The sequence below is a fragment of the Oxyura jamaicensis genome, chromosome 1 (genome assembly GCF_011077185.1).
Source record: "Oxyura jamaicensis isolate SHBP4307 breed ruddy duck chromosome 1, BPBGC_Ojam_1.0, whole genome shotgun sequence".
NCBI classification, from domain to species: Eukaryota; Metazoa; Chordata; class Aves; order Anseriformes; family Anatidae; genus Oxyura; species Oxyura jamaicensis.
This window is the reverse complement of record NC_048893.1, coordinates 40,695,805-40,709,236: the sequence shown is the minus strand read 5'-3', so window position 1 is coordinate 40,709,236 and position 13,432 is coordinate 40,695,805. Positions and strand designations below refer to the sequence as shown.

The following is a 13,432-nucleotide window of genomic DNA, read 5'->3' as shown; positions in this document are numbered from 1 at the left end:
ATATATTTTTGACATTTATTTTCCTTTTTTAGCCTAACCATTGTGACATAACATATGTATAAATACTATATGTATGCAAATATCTACCTATTAAAAAAAAAAAAAGTTATATATATAAAATTTACATACATATTTGTGTATTATGTAGATATATAATACTGAGATATATACATGTGACACACAAACATATATTAATTTTTTCATTCATGGAAGGAAATGTCTATAGTTCGGGCAGTTCTAGCTCATACGATGTCATCTGTTCTCTATTAAGTGGGCATCTCTCCCTTCCGCTCTTCGAACTTCTGTATCTTATACAAGAAGTCTATCTGCATCTGATTCAGGCTTGGAGATAGAAGTAAAATTGTGTTTTCAATGTTTGCCTGTTGTTCACAGATCATAAACTGAAACTCAGATAACCCAGTTTTGCATCAACATTTTTGTTTCCACAGAACACAGTGATTTGTAATAAGAACAAATCATCCATCACAGCAACTACACGATTCCTACCATGGTCCCAGTATTTGTATTGCAGGAATTTTATGGAATATATTGAAAGAATATGTGAAATCACAACCTTAAAGAACCTAAAGGCATATCAACAAAGTGGAAAATATGCTAGTTAGCTACTGTGCTTAACCTGATATGTTACTCACCTCAAACAGCACAAAAAATCTTTTTAAAAAATAAAAAACCACTATTTTTTTCTGAACAAATCAGCCAACACTGTGCTACATGCTAAAAGAATTAGGGCTACGCACTTAGGTTTCCAGCTTACCTTTTTATGACCTTATCTCAATACCATTTATATCTTGAACAATAATATGATCTATACAGCAACGTATCTGTATCTATTCTGTGTCACAGTTCAACACAATAAAACTGTAACAGAGGTTTATCTTAAAGAGAATGAAGAAGGGGCTGCCACAAAGCTTGAAATTTTTGTAGTTTCAAATCTGCAACCATTGTCTTTTGAAGCTTTACACAGATTTCCAGAAAATCCACATTCATCAACACATCCTAAAGAAAGGTTGGGATTGCTATAAACCTGCATCAATCAACCAATTAATATGTAATTAAGGCTGTTCTTATTTAAGGTATTAAAGTATACTCAAGAGTATATTTTGTTGGATCTCCCCATTCACTCTAATACAGTAAAGACTTATGCAGTATAAAGAAATTAGAAAAACTTCTACCAACAACTAGCTATGTATAATATTTTCAAAAACACATACCAAAAAAACAAACACATATATAAACAATTTTCCTAAGCTGATAAAGTTTCTCTTTCAAGTGTGGTAAATTTTAAATATAAAGTAAGTTCATTTTTTCACTTCTATTTTAACAAATTTTCTATGGACACTCATTATATAAACAACACTGCCTGCACTTCTTTGGAAGTGTATGGACTTGTACTTTTTTTTTTTTACTTTTTTTTTTTTTTGTCAATGAAGAGAGGAGAGAAACTCATCCATAGCTGAAAAGAAAATAATAATAATAATAATAATAAAGGTAATGTCTCTTCATTAACTGATATCTGACAAAGAACAATAGTAGAAGATCACATTTGCAGCACAGTCTGTAAAATACTGAGATAAAGTGTACAGAAAGGACTGACAGTAGCAAAGAAAGTAACAGTACAAACATGAAACTGACTAAAAGGGTTGCATGAATGCAAGGGAAAGATCAAGTTGTACACTGCCAGCAAGGAATCTGTTGAGGAATAAATAAAAACATTTTGCTTTAGAATAGGTAATAAGGCAACCTCAAATGTTTGCAGGCCATCAGAATTACATAGGTGTCAGGAGAATAAAAAGATTCATGGATAAAATTTCAGCAGAACTCACTTTCAGAGAATGAGAAGAATCAATGGATTTGTATGGAGAGGGAAGGCAGAGCAACAAAGAATGTTTGAAGAGAAAATATCTATATTCTAAGTCTTCTTTTCCTTATATATATATATAAATTGGATTCCAATGCTACAAAGATGAATGAAAAAATTGCAATTAATTTCTACAAGATCAGGATTAGCAGCAGTGAAAATTACAGCCCAATTGCATCAAACTTGAAATATAAAAAGTAATGAGTAATCAGAGGCAAAGGAGAAAATGCCAGACAATGAAAATATCTGAAGTGCACAGAATGTAAATTGTCACTAAACTGAATTAAAACATTGTTTTGAAAACTGCAGGAACAGACAACGAGAAAGGATGACAGTTGCATTTTGAAATACAAACAGAACAAGAACAGTGGAAAAAATGAGTCGGTGGCAGAGTTAATTTATTAACAGGAGAAATCAGAGTAACTATGTCACAAGTTTCTAAAGCAGATATTCAGAAAAACATCAGATACTTTGCAGAGAAGAACTGCAGAACATAATAAATAACACAACCAATAAAGAACAAGATTTTCAGGAACCAGCCCATATGTAGGACGGTAAAAGATCAAGATCACTTTCTGAGAGATCAGTTTAAATAAGAGATGAAAAGTTTAAAGAAATCTTAAAAGCTACTAAGATGATATATAATTCTTTAACATTTACATTTTTATATTTTATATGTTTCCTCTATACTATGTGCTATATTATCTTATGGCTATAAAAGAGACCATTTCTTTCAGAAATTGAAAGTCCCTTTCAAATTCATTTTCTTTCCTTATGTTAAACTTTAGTAATATTATTACTTATCTACTTATCTTAGAGAGGATGGGCTACAGTGAAGAAGTATGTGAAAAATAGATTGTTGCTATTGCATTGTTCTGCTTTTTCTGTATGAAGGTTATCAGAAAGGACAGTAATATGCCATCATCAGAAAATATCCCTTTTGAGTATGGTAATTTCTAAGTTGCTCAACTGCAACAGAAGGGTATATTATGAAACTACAAATACTGCTCATGCTTCTTTGCATGCTATGTCAAAACACAGTCGTTTTAGGAAAAAAAAAAAAAAAATATCAAAATAGTTGCAAATGAAACTGTGACAGAAATCTTAATATTTAGGAGGCAATGAAGGTGTATTTTTTAGATGTTGCTCTGCCAACATATCATAGATGTGGCCTAGAAAAGTCCTGAAATTTCAATAATCTCTAGCATGCAATGAGAGTTATATAAAATGTGTAAATTAATCTGATATTTGTGTGAGGTAAATAACTGAAATATGCAAGAAGAAACACTTTTCCTGATAACCTATATAGTGCTTATCACAGGAATAAATCTCTGATTTACACAATTCAACATTGTTACATATAACCTATTTGTTTAGGCACACAGCTGATTTAATTAGTACACACTGATACTAGATAGTTTAGTTACCTGGGCTCTGATCAGGACAGAAAGAACTTTGTGTCCTGGTCTGTAAAGGTATCAGAAGTTCCTTTCATTGGAAGCTGTAAGGACTGTAATGATCGTGTCTTTAAAGTATGGAATGGGGCCCAGACTGATTCTGAAGATAGAAGGATATCTCAGAAAGTAAAATGAAAGGCCAAAGGTCCATTTGAAGGTCCGCTGCTGCACATACCTGTGCAATCACACTAAGCAATGCAATTAATTCTGCATTATCTCCCAGATGCATAAAAACACATCAGATGTAGCTAATAGTTTGTCTGTTCAGAATCCTACTAGTAAAAGAAGAAATAAACCTTTTCCTGATTTTTCTTCTTTGCAGAATAATGATTCTTTAGTGGACAAAGCAGGAACAACATACCTGATTCTGTTCATTGAAACCAAGTGACTAGCAATGACAAGAGCTAAGGAGAAAAGATACTTGGTTCATTACTTTGCTTTCAATTAACCAAGAAACGGCTGTTCACACATTTCATTTTTCAGCCTTTGTCAGTGCAATGCACTTTGCACTGACTCTTAAGGTTGTATTTTAAACCTCATGAATACTGAAATAAAGGCCTTTTTCTAAACTGACTGTGGTGGAACCAAGATTGGCATAGGGATTGCCAGTATTCTGTCATGGAGCTTTTAAAATTCATAATCATAACCACTACATTTGCATTACTGTTTCACACAGCACAAGCTGTGTGTCCAATATGCTTCATTTTTTCCCCAGTACTTCTAAGAAGGAGGCAACATGAAACCGAGTTCATTACATTAGTTATATATGCAACTGCCTGTAGAAATCAGCTACCTAACTTTGTTTATGCACTTAGGAAAACCAGGGTGCTCTTTTAATATAACAAATTTAACAAAATCCATCTGGACCTCAAGCTGTGCTCATCATTCCTGTACGTGATAAAATAGTTTGTCCGTCTTGTGGAATTTTGCTGACAGCTTACTGAAACCAGTTACTGCCTAATCCATAAATGAGACAGAACTTCTTTCATCCACATGTGTTTTCTCTTAGTATCTGGGTGGTTGAAAGATCATCACTGCAGAAAGTTTAGATGTATTGCTGTGATAATGGAATCCACTAGCAAAGTGAAGCATAAAAATATAATGTAACCATTGTTGTCATGTATCTGTACTGACAGATATAAATAAGGCCACCAGCACGGTATTTTTTTTAAGAAAATCTCAAAGAAACAAAGTCATAACTAAATAGTGAAGTGCCTACCTCGGATTTTGAAGTATTCAATTCCCACAGTTAGTCATACAAGAATGTAGGAAATTTTAGGATAAAAAGAAATCAGAAATCCTATTTAAAACTGTTCTCTCCCTTGAGTTACCATTTATTATTTACCACAGACTCTTTCACTAATTGTCTAAATCATTTTAAGAGTTCTTATAGTTAGCAGTACAAAATTACAGTCTACCATATATAAACATATTATTTGCAATGAAATCCCATTTACCATAAATCAACTTTCTTTTTTCTTTTTACATTTGAATTTGAAATTTAGCTGTTGAGCTTAGAATTACATAGGCCAATGATCCTCTTTCACATGCAGAATCTTGCACGCTTCTGTGTGTACACTTTTCACAATTCTGAGATTGTTTAGGGACAGATTACATGGGATTAGGAACACAAAAAGTGTCACACTGACCAAATGTAGATGCATTTGTTAGGACCTGAGAATAATATAACTTAAAAGTATCTGCAATTATAAAGACATACTTTCAAAGACTTTAATAGTAACATGAAATGTGAAACAGTGTTTTTAAAAAGTAAAAAGTCTGTAAAATATATAGTGTATTTTTTAGGTTCTGCCTGTATATGCATACACATATGAACAGGTACACACCAAGCATATTTAAATTTACATAATGGTTCAAAAATATTTTTTGTCATCTACCCACAAGTATAATTGTAACAAAATATTTTAAAATTTAGTCAAAATAGCTTTGAAGAACTAAGCTATTGTAACACATGAATGTGCTATTGTCTACTGTGTTCATTATCTCACTTCTGCGCTACTAATGAAGTGATTTTACTTGCTCCTCTGGAATATCCAAAAGAACTATTGCTAGGTAATAAAGGACCACAGACCAAATTCATGGAAAAGAATTTCCGTTTTGTGTATTTCCCAAATAATTTTACCAATATATACATCATATACCTTTTACAGTATAAAATGTAAGAAAACAGGACATATTAATAATTTTGTAAGGCATGTTTAGAACTGCACCAGGCTAATAGACAAAGGGAGTCATTACTGCTTTATACGCTTGTAATAAATTGTCTTTAATATGAAATATCTAGTTTTATCACCACTGCTTTAGAAAAAAAAAAAAAAAAGTAAAATTATTATTGATAGAAGTTAGATTATCCATTATTGAGTTAATAATTATGTGTAACAACATAGGAAAAAAAAATGTGACTATTACACACCGTAGGTTTTACTAATGCTCATTATTCATTCAATGAAAGAGGAAGATTCAAGAATCTGTATGAAAATACTTTTTTCTCAAACATATCTAAAAGTCTCAAGTGTCAAATGAAGCACTATATGAGTTCACAAGCACCTTCTGAACTTCTGCCCTTAAATCAGTCAGTCATGGAATCATAGAAGCATAGAATGGTTTGGGTTGGAAGAGACCTTTAAAGGTCATCTAGTTATCCCTGCAATTAATGCTGAGGCATGGTCGCCATGCAATCAATCATATTTTAGAAATTAGCCTTGTGAGCCATGTAAACTACCTGTCCACAGCAAAAGGCAGGCAAGATTAATCCCATCAAAGGAGTTGTCTTCTATTAATTTCATATTTTTGAAATAATGGAATCTAAATGGAATCCTCTATTTACTCGTTAACAGTTTAAGACTAAAAAAGCTGTTTGGCAAATCATTTTGATTTTCCAAAACATGTGCTTTGATGGGAAAAAATATAGAGTTAAATTATATGATTGCTATGAAGGGAAGGCATGCTAAGTCTTCTATATACAGTTTAAATCAAAAGACACTTGTATATGTACATGTATTTTTCAAATGCAGTAATTTCGTCTTAGAAGTGGACATGTAATTGCAATTTCCTATTATTACTTAAAACAATGGTGAATGAAAGAGAAAAAATATATTTTAAAATAATCCATGTTTATCTATATATTTATATTTCTATTTGTTTCTAAGTTCTAAAGTTCCTTGTTTTGTTAACTTCTCAGAATACTAGAAACATTTACAACAGAAGATAAAAATCTTTCATTCACACACTTTCCAGAACTAGGGATCTTTCTTTATCTTTACAGCATTTATAGAAAATGTATGGGTAGAGAAAATCTTACTCTTTGAGAAAGGAAACAGACAAAATCTTGCTTTCAGTTTAAAGGTAGGAAATAAAAAAGACAGTATTAATCTTGCTATAACAATTTTTTACATTGAAAAATTTTGTAGCTGAAATATGATTATAAATAACTATCAACAATATGGATATAAATATAAAGGAATGAGGTGGTATTAGACACCCAGCATTAAAGTAGGAAGTCTAAAGCACAGTGATGGAAGTAGAAATCTCATTAAACCATCCTGGGATGTTGCTTTATGGAAGTATGAAAACTGGGGTTCTGGACATAGGAAGATTTCCTTTCTCCATAATGAAGTATGTTCATGGCAAAGGAGAAGAGGAGAAATAGGCACTGAAGGACTGAAGGCACTGAAGGAGATCTTGGGAAATTATAATGAAAGGAAAGCTTTATAAAATTCCATTCCCCCCTTTGCTGACCATTCCTGAGCAGACAAAAGACTAGTGTGCAGTCGCTGTCTTCCAAATCATAAACAACTGCTTTGCTCCAAGCTTTTTTGGACAAACAGAATTCTTTGCAATAGTGGTGATATACAAAGGAACATGATAACTATTTTTATTAAAAATACACTATGGCTAAATTGGAAAAGCAGGAAATGTTTCAGTTTTACTAAATTCTAAACGAAACCCAATAACCAAAGGTATTTGCATACAGCTGGCTAAGCCTTTTATTCCACTGATTAAAGCAGTGAACACTTCTAGACCCACAATAAAAATATCTTACTTATGATAGAAAACAACATCTGATTTTTGAGTAACTAGATGTTATTTCCTCTTGTGCAGTATTAAATGTCTTACAGAAAGCAAACTTCAGAAAATGTTCGGAGTGCTCAGAGTCTTCCTGGATGGTGCCATAATTCCCTAGATTGCATGTTAATAGCAAACTTCACATAAAAAAACATTCAAAGATATTAATTTTCAGAAGCAAAGAAAAAAAAATGCATTTCACATTGTAGTGTCCCAGGCAAATGCAAGTGTATCTTAATTTTTGTATCAAATAAGATAATCAGAAATGACACCAAAAACATTTTGCTATAAACTTATTTTTATAACATTCTTAGTTTCAAGGCAAAGGTTTCTGTTGGGCTGAAGTGCAAAAGGTTTACTCAACTGAAGAAATAGGCTGTTTATTATAAACAGGAAAGTGTATTTTAGATGTTAACAACTCAAGAACCAAAATTTAATTATTGTAGTCTGATACTTTTACTCATGGATTTATCACATTCTAGATATGCAATCGTTAATGAAGTATGCAAAATCTTTTAAACAAGCAAATATTAAATCAAACAAGTACAAACAAGTATTAATACCTACAGAGCAATATATAAAGTTCTTCATTAAAAATTCACTTTACTTAACCCTATGTGTGAATAGTTTTGTTTGTTTGTTTGTTTGTTTTTTTTCCCTTTCTCAATAAAGTATACTTTGAAAATACTCTTTCCATTTCAATAGCAATTTGTACTAAAAGCTGATTCTTTTGTCATGGCCGATAGGTAATTACTTTCTGAAAATATTTGTTCAGCTTGTCTGAGGTCTGAGAGTAATGTAATTCAAGTTAGGTTTTCTGTTGAATTTCTTGCTTTATTAACTAAATCTTAAATTGTCCTCTTAAAAGAAACAAAAAACTTCAGAATGATAAAAAATATATATGTCAAAAACCACACGAATAGGATTAGGCACCCACAAAATGCATGGGAACAAAAAGATTTTATAATAAATGAAACTATTGTGTCTTTCCTCATGTATTTTGCCTCCCCATGTGAGGAAAAAAAAGTAAAAAAAAATCAATATTCTAACCTGAGGATGTGTTAACCATCTCTTACTGTTCAAAGGACTGTAGAAACAAATATGAAGAATGCCTTAAAATTAACTAAAAATTGAATTAAATTTAATTGGGAAGGTTTTCTGCACTCACTGTAGCTTTACTCTCAATAAATGTAAGCTTAATACCAAATAGACAAATAAATATTGTTTTCCTATATCTATTGTAAAAATAACTGGTACAAAAATAACAATTAAAAAAAAGCTAGTCTTTTAAGCCTATTTTTAGGTGAACTATTTTTTTTCCATAAGAACATCTCCTTTTTGAACAGGCAAATAAAAAGCTTTTACACATAAGAAAATTAACTTTTTAACCTACCTCGACTGCATATCTTGGTGTGTTTTGGACTGGCTGCTTTCAGCTGAAGGTGAAGGGACTTGCTGTTGTAGCTCCACCAAAGACTGATAGTACTGTTGCTGATGATGTTGCTGCTGTTTGTACCGAGACAAACTGAAAAACAGCCCTAAAATGGCTTTCAAATTTCCATTCCTTATTTCTATTAAAAAAAAAAAAAAAAAGAGAGAGAAATGAGTTAAATCTGTGGTTTTGCACTTTCAACTTTGTAACAGTTTTATACTCAAACATTTATGTACATAAACCTATACATGCTTATGCCTTTCTGCATTTATCTCTACAATCAGGGACAGGTTAACGGTCACTGATATATTATTGTTTGTTATCTTTAATTATTTATGTGTCATTGTTGCAAGAAACACATATCTCCATAATGTCCTCATGATGAGTCAAATGTGCATGGTCATAAAGAAGGTTAAACATAACCTTATATAATATATATAATCTCAAATGTGTACAGTACACAGACTCAACAAAGTACAAGGATTCTCAGGAAGCAGAGAAGCTTCTTTTACAACTATTAAAATCTGAATTATTTCTGGCTTTAGGAACACTCCCCTTCTAACTAGTTGCTTTCAATTCCTCTTCTGGATTCTTGGTAAAATTCTGTGCACAGTGGAAGTAAATAATGACTGCTAAAAAAATTGGAAAGAGATGGTAACAAACTTGTTCCTAAGTGTATCATGAATTCACAAGAATTAGTAAGAAACATAAGAGATGCAGATTAATGGAAAACAAGAATAAAAAGAGGTAACCATAAGTTGTGTGATTACATCTATGAACTTTCTAATTACATGATTTTCTAGGTTTCTATGTCAGACTGCCAGTACTGATTAATAAAGACTTCAAAACTACAGCTTTCACTTGAGGCTAAAATAGCTTCCCATATGAAATTCTGTTGACTCAAAGTAGCATCCTCATGTATCCCATTCCTTCTTCTTTGTCTTTGCACAGCCTGAGATAAAGATTTTAAAAGGCTAATGTTATTCTTTGCTTATAACAGATCTCTGTGTCAGAAAAAGATGACTCAGGGGGCTTTAATGAAATTATCTGAAGCACTTAGGTCTGTTCATATATTCATTATTAATTTTCTTTGGCACTGGACTTCTTGTGAAAGGTTTTCATTAGGCCAGTAGACCTGTAACCTAACATTACAATCTTTCTGGCTTTCCTGCAAATCTAAATATTGTGTTGTATGTGCTACATAGCCTTTCTTAGGTAATGTTCAAAACACAGTTTATAAACAAGCACTGTCATATTAATGTATTTTGAACCATATTAACTTCCTTTTAATAAAATTATGTGAAATGTTAATGCATATATGAACAGACCATCAAACATTGGAGCCCTTAGACTCTCGATCTTTTCTCAAAAGCAAACACAATCCTGGACATCACCATGTACTTTGCAAAGTGGAAATTTGTTCTGAGTATCCATACTTCCTCTTCTTCCCTGTGAAGATGAAAATTCTAATATGTACTAAACTCTTGTAGGGAAGAGGAGGGGAGTGTTTTCCTTTGTAGCAACTGGTTTATTATTTATCATTTGGGTTCTCCAGTACAGATTTTGCAGTCAGGACTGGAAAACAACTTTGATTCTAGACCTCCTTGCTCAAGTGTTGAAATGAGGTGGGAAACTGGTTGTGAAATCTTTAATCTTTGTTAAGATCATTGTTTGTTGTTCCAGAAACTGTCTGAAGCATGCATTAATAAATGACCCAATTTATGTGACAAGACACATTCACCAAAGCCTATTATGAGAAACAGCCTTACCTGTTTCTACACTTAATTTTATACATAAATTTGCTGACAAAACACTATGAAGTTAACCTGATAATTGAATGATAAAAAAACATGCCAGCTTTTCTCAATTCCTTCCCCTCAAGCAAATTGTTCAGGACTGTACATGCTAGAAATGATATATTTAAAGGAGTCACACTTCTGTGTCAGTTTGCACTAACATGACTGCAAAGACATTAGATTTGTACTGGAGTCACAACCAACTGCAAAACAGCAAAACGTGTTTTAATCTTACGTCAGAACTCAAAGTCTGCCTTATTAAAATTCTGTTTTAAAGATTAATAAAAGTGTTTTTAAAATAGTCTTTGCATTTAAAACTATATTGCGTTATTGCTTTTGGTAGTATTTGCACTCAGTGCCAAAGAGTTAAAGCTTCTATCTAAAATTATTTTCCAAGCTTCTAGCTAAAATTATTTTCGAAGGAAAAAAAAAAAAAAAAAAAGTTATGAATGAAGGCATATGTTACAGAATGCAATCCAATTTTACTTTTATGAAGTAGAAAGGAAAATGGGTGTTGTGTCATAGTATCACACAATGAAGAGTATTCTCATGTAATAAATTTATGCTCTTCACACACTTGATTCTTATTTTGTATGCATGTAAAAATAGTCTTTACTGAAAAATTGATTTCTAAACAGCTTTGAGATCAATGGCAACATGTAAATATTCAGTATCCCATCGTCGTATCTACAGTACATACAGAGGTTCCTTTGAATCAGTTAAGGATCTTTCCATAATTTGAGAAGTACAGAAAAAGAGACAGTACATGTTATGGTTATGATACACTTCTGTTAAGGTACTAGAAAGGTACTAGATGGTGAAGGATGACAATGGTGAGTTAAATTTAAAATCAAACACTAGATATATCATTCAAGATTTTTCTTCTGTGATCTAAAAATCAATGAAATAATTTACAATGTCTGAAAAAAAAAAAAAAAAAAAAAAAGTATTTTGCCTTCTTTTAGTTGTACCATGTGCAAAAATAATATAAGGTTGCATCTTGTTAATAACTAAAAGCTTCAGCAGCCACAGAGGTCAAAGGGATTTTGAAGATGTACAGCACCTTGCAGAACTACTTAATCCTTTACAGGCCAAAATCTTGTATACATTGTATTAATCTGCAAGATAAAGTATCCACCAGACTTAATTTTACTTTAATATGGCAAATATTACATATTAATTAAAAAGTATTAGCATTTCAATGGTTTTGATTTTATACATTTATAAGTATATCAGGCAAGGACTAATATATTAAAGAGGGTTATAATATAGGCAGCAAGACCATTTGCTCATTCACTTAATACAGTGTATCAAAATAATTCAATAATTTTCGTAGGCATCCTTACAACATTACTACTGGTAATAAATGCTCCTAAAAAAAAAAAAGCCTTCCATGAGTTTACACATCTGAACAAGATTTTTATATCGGTGTTTGTGGTTTTGAAACCCACACACAAACCCATACATGAGAAATGTATACATGGAAAAAATTCTACCTATCTAATATTGTGGAGATAACATGAAAAGATTAAACATGAAAAGAAAATAAAGATATTATTTTCAAATGTGCCTTAGGTTTCATAAACATACTGAATTTTTGGTTCATTTTTAAGGGAAAATTAAAGGGAAATTTAAATTTTTCTCTCACTCTCTCTCTCACTGTAATATAGTAATCTACGTTTGAATTCCACTCAAGAATGTAGTTTGGTATAGAAGTACAAATAGTCTGTATTACAGAAATTAATTTTCAGGGAAAAAGAATCCAACTATTTATTCTGATGATCTGCTTCTCTTACCTTCCGCAGAAAGACCTTGGACATTTACGCCTCTGGCTGCCAGAAAGCTAAGGCAGACATCAACATTCTCAATCTGCAATATGAACAGAAATAACAAGCAGCATAAGACTATTTGACAAAATGTACTAAACTGAAAATGTAGGGAGAGAAAAAAAAAAAAAAAAAAAAAAAAACAGCCTAGGAATGAATACTTTACATTCACTGCATACTACAGCTCTTTACCAAAGTTTAGCAAGAATGATTACTCCTAACTGGGGAGCTGATATAAAGCTTTCATTGTCCACTTTGGTGCTTAAAAACAATTCATAAATGCCCAATCCAGAATGGCATGCTGGCAAATCAGCAACCCACCTACTTAACATAAAACTGGATTTGATACACTACAAACAAACAGTAATGAAAGTATCCATATGGGATTAGACACTGAATATATGTCTGGAGATGTGGGTGACTGAATGAGCTGAAAATAAGAAAGTAAAACACCCAACAAATATTTTAGCAAAAGTAGTTCCTTGGAATGATGTAGAATTTTGTGAAAATGATGTCACAGTGATCTCTTATTCTCTATTTTTGTCCTTCAAATCTCATGCTAAAAAAATAATAATTAAAGTTTATGATACCCTGAAAAGTGTCCTTAGTAAAGGACAGGTAAGTAGTTGCACTAGTGCTGATGGTTTAGAAGAACTTTACAGTTGCTACAGACATCTCTAGGGAAGAGCAGAAAAAACTGTAGCCTAAATACAGACCAATAAAAGAATCACAATTCTGCCTGTACAATGACTAGTCACAGCATTAAATTAAATCTTTTCATGTTTCTGTTTTTCAGTTTAGGGAGCCAGAATGTTCCAAAAAAAATAACTTGAATCACTGTCTATTCCTGCTTTCCCCCTCTCTCCTAGGTTCTATGAAGCAAATAATAGGTGTAAATGTGACATCTCTCAATTAACAACTTTGTATGTCGAAACATGTTCTTATCAACACAAAAT

The 13,432-nt window shown here is 31.9% G+C and overlaps 1 protein-coding gene across 12 annotated transcripts in view; it reads right to left on the bottom strand.

Moving 5' to 3' along the window:
- NAV3 (neuron navigator 3) overlaps positions 1-13,432 on the bottom strand; it is a 549,850-nt gene that overhangs the window by 150,689 nt on the left and 385,729 nt on the right. For all 12 annotated transcript variants that reach the window (XM_035334661.1, XM_035334665.1, XM_035334615.1 and 9 more), the window contains 2 exons: positions 12,447-12,519; positions 8,816-8,993 (listed from right to left, as the gene is read on the bottom strand). In XM_035334661.1, the coding sequence (XP_035190552.1) occupies positions 8,816-8,993; positions 12,447-12,519 (251 nt within the window). The remainder of the gene's footprint in view (positions 1-8,815; positions 8,994-12,446; positions 12,520-13,432) is intronic.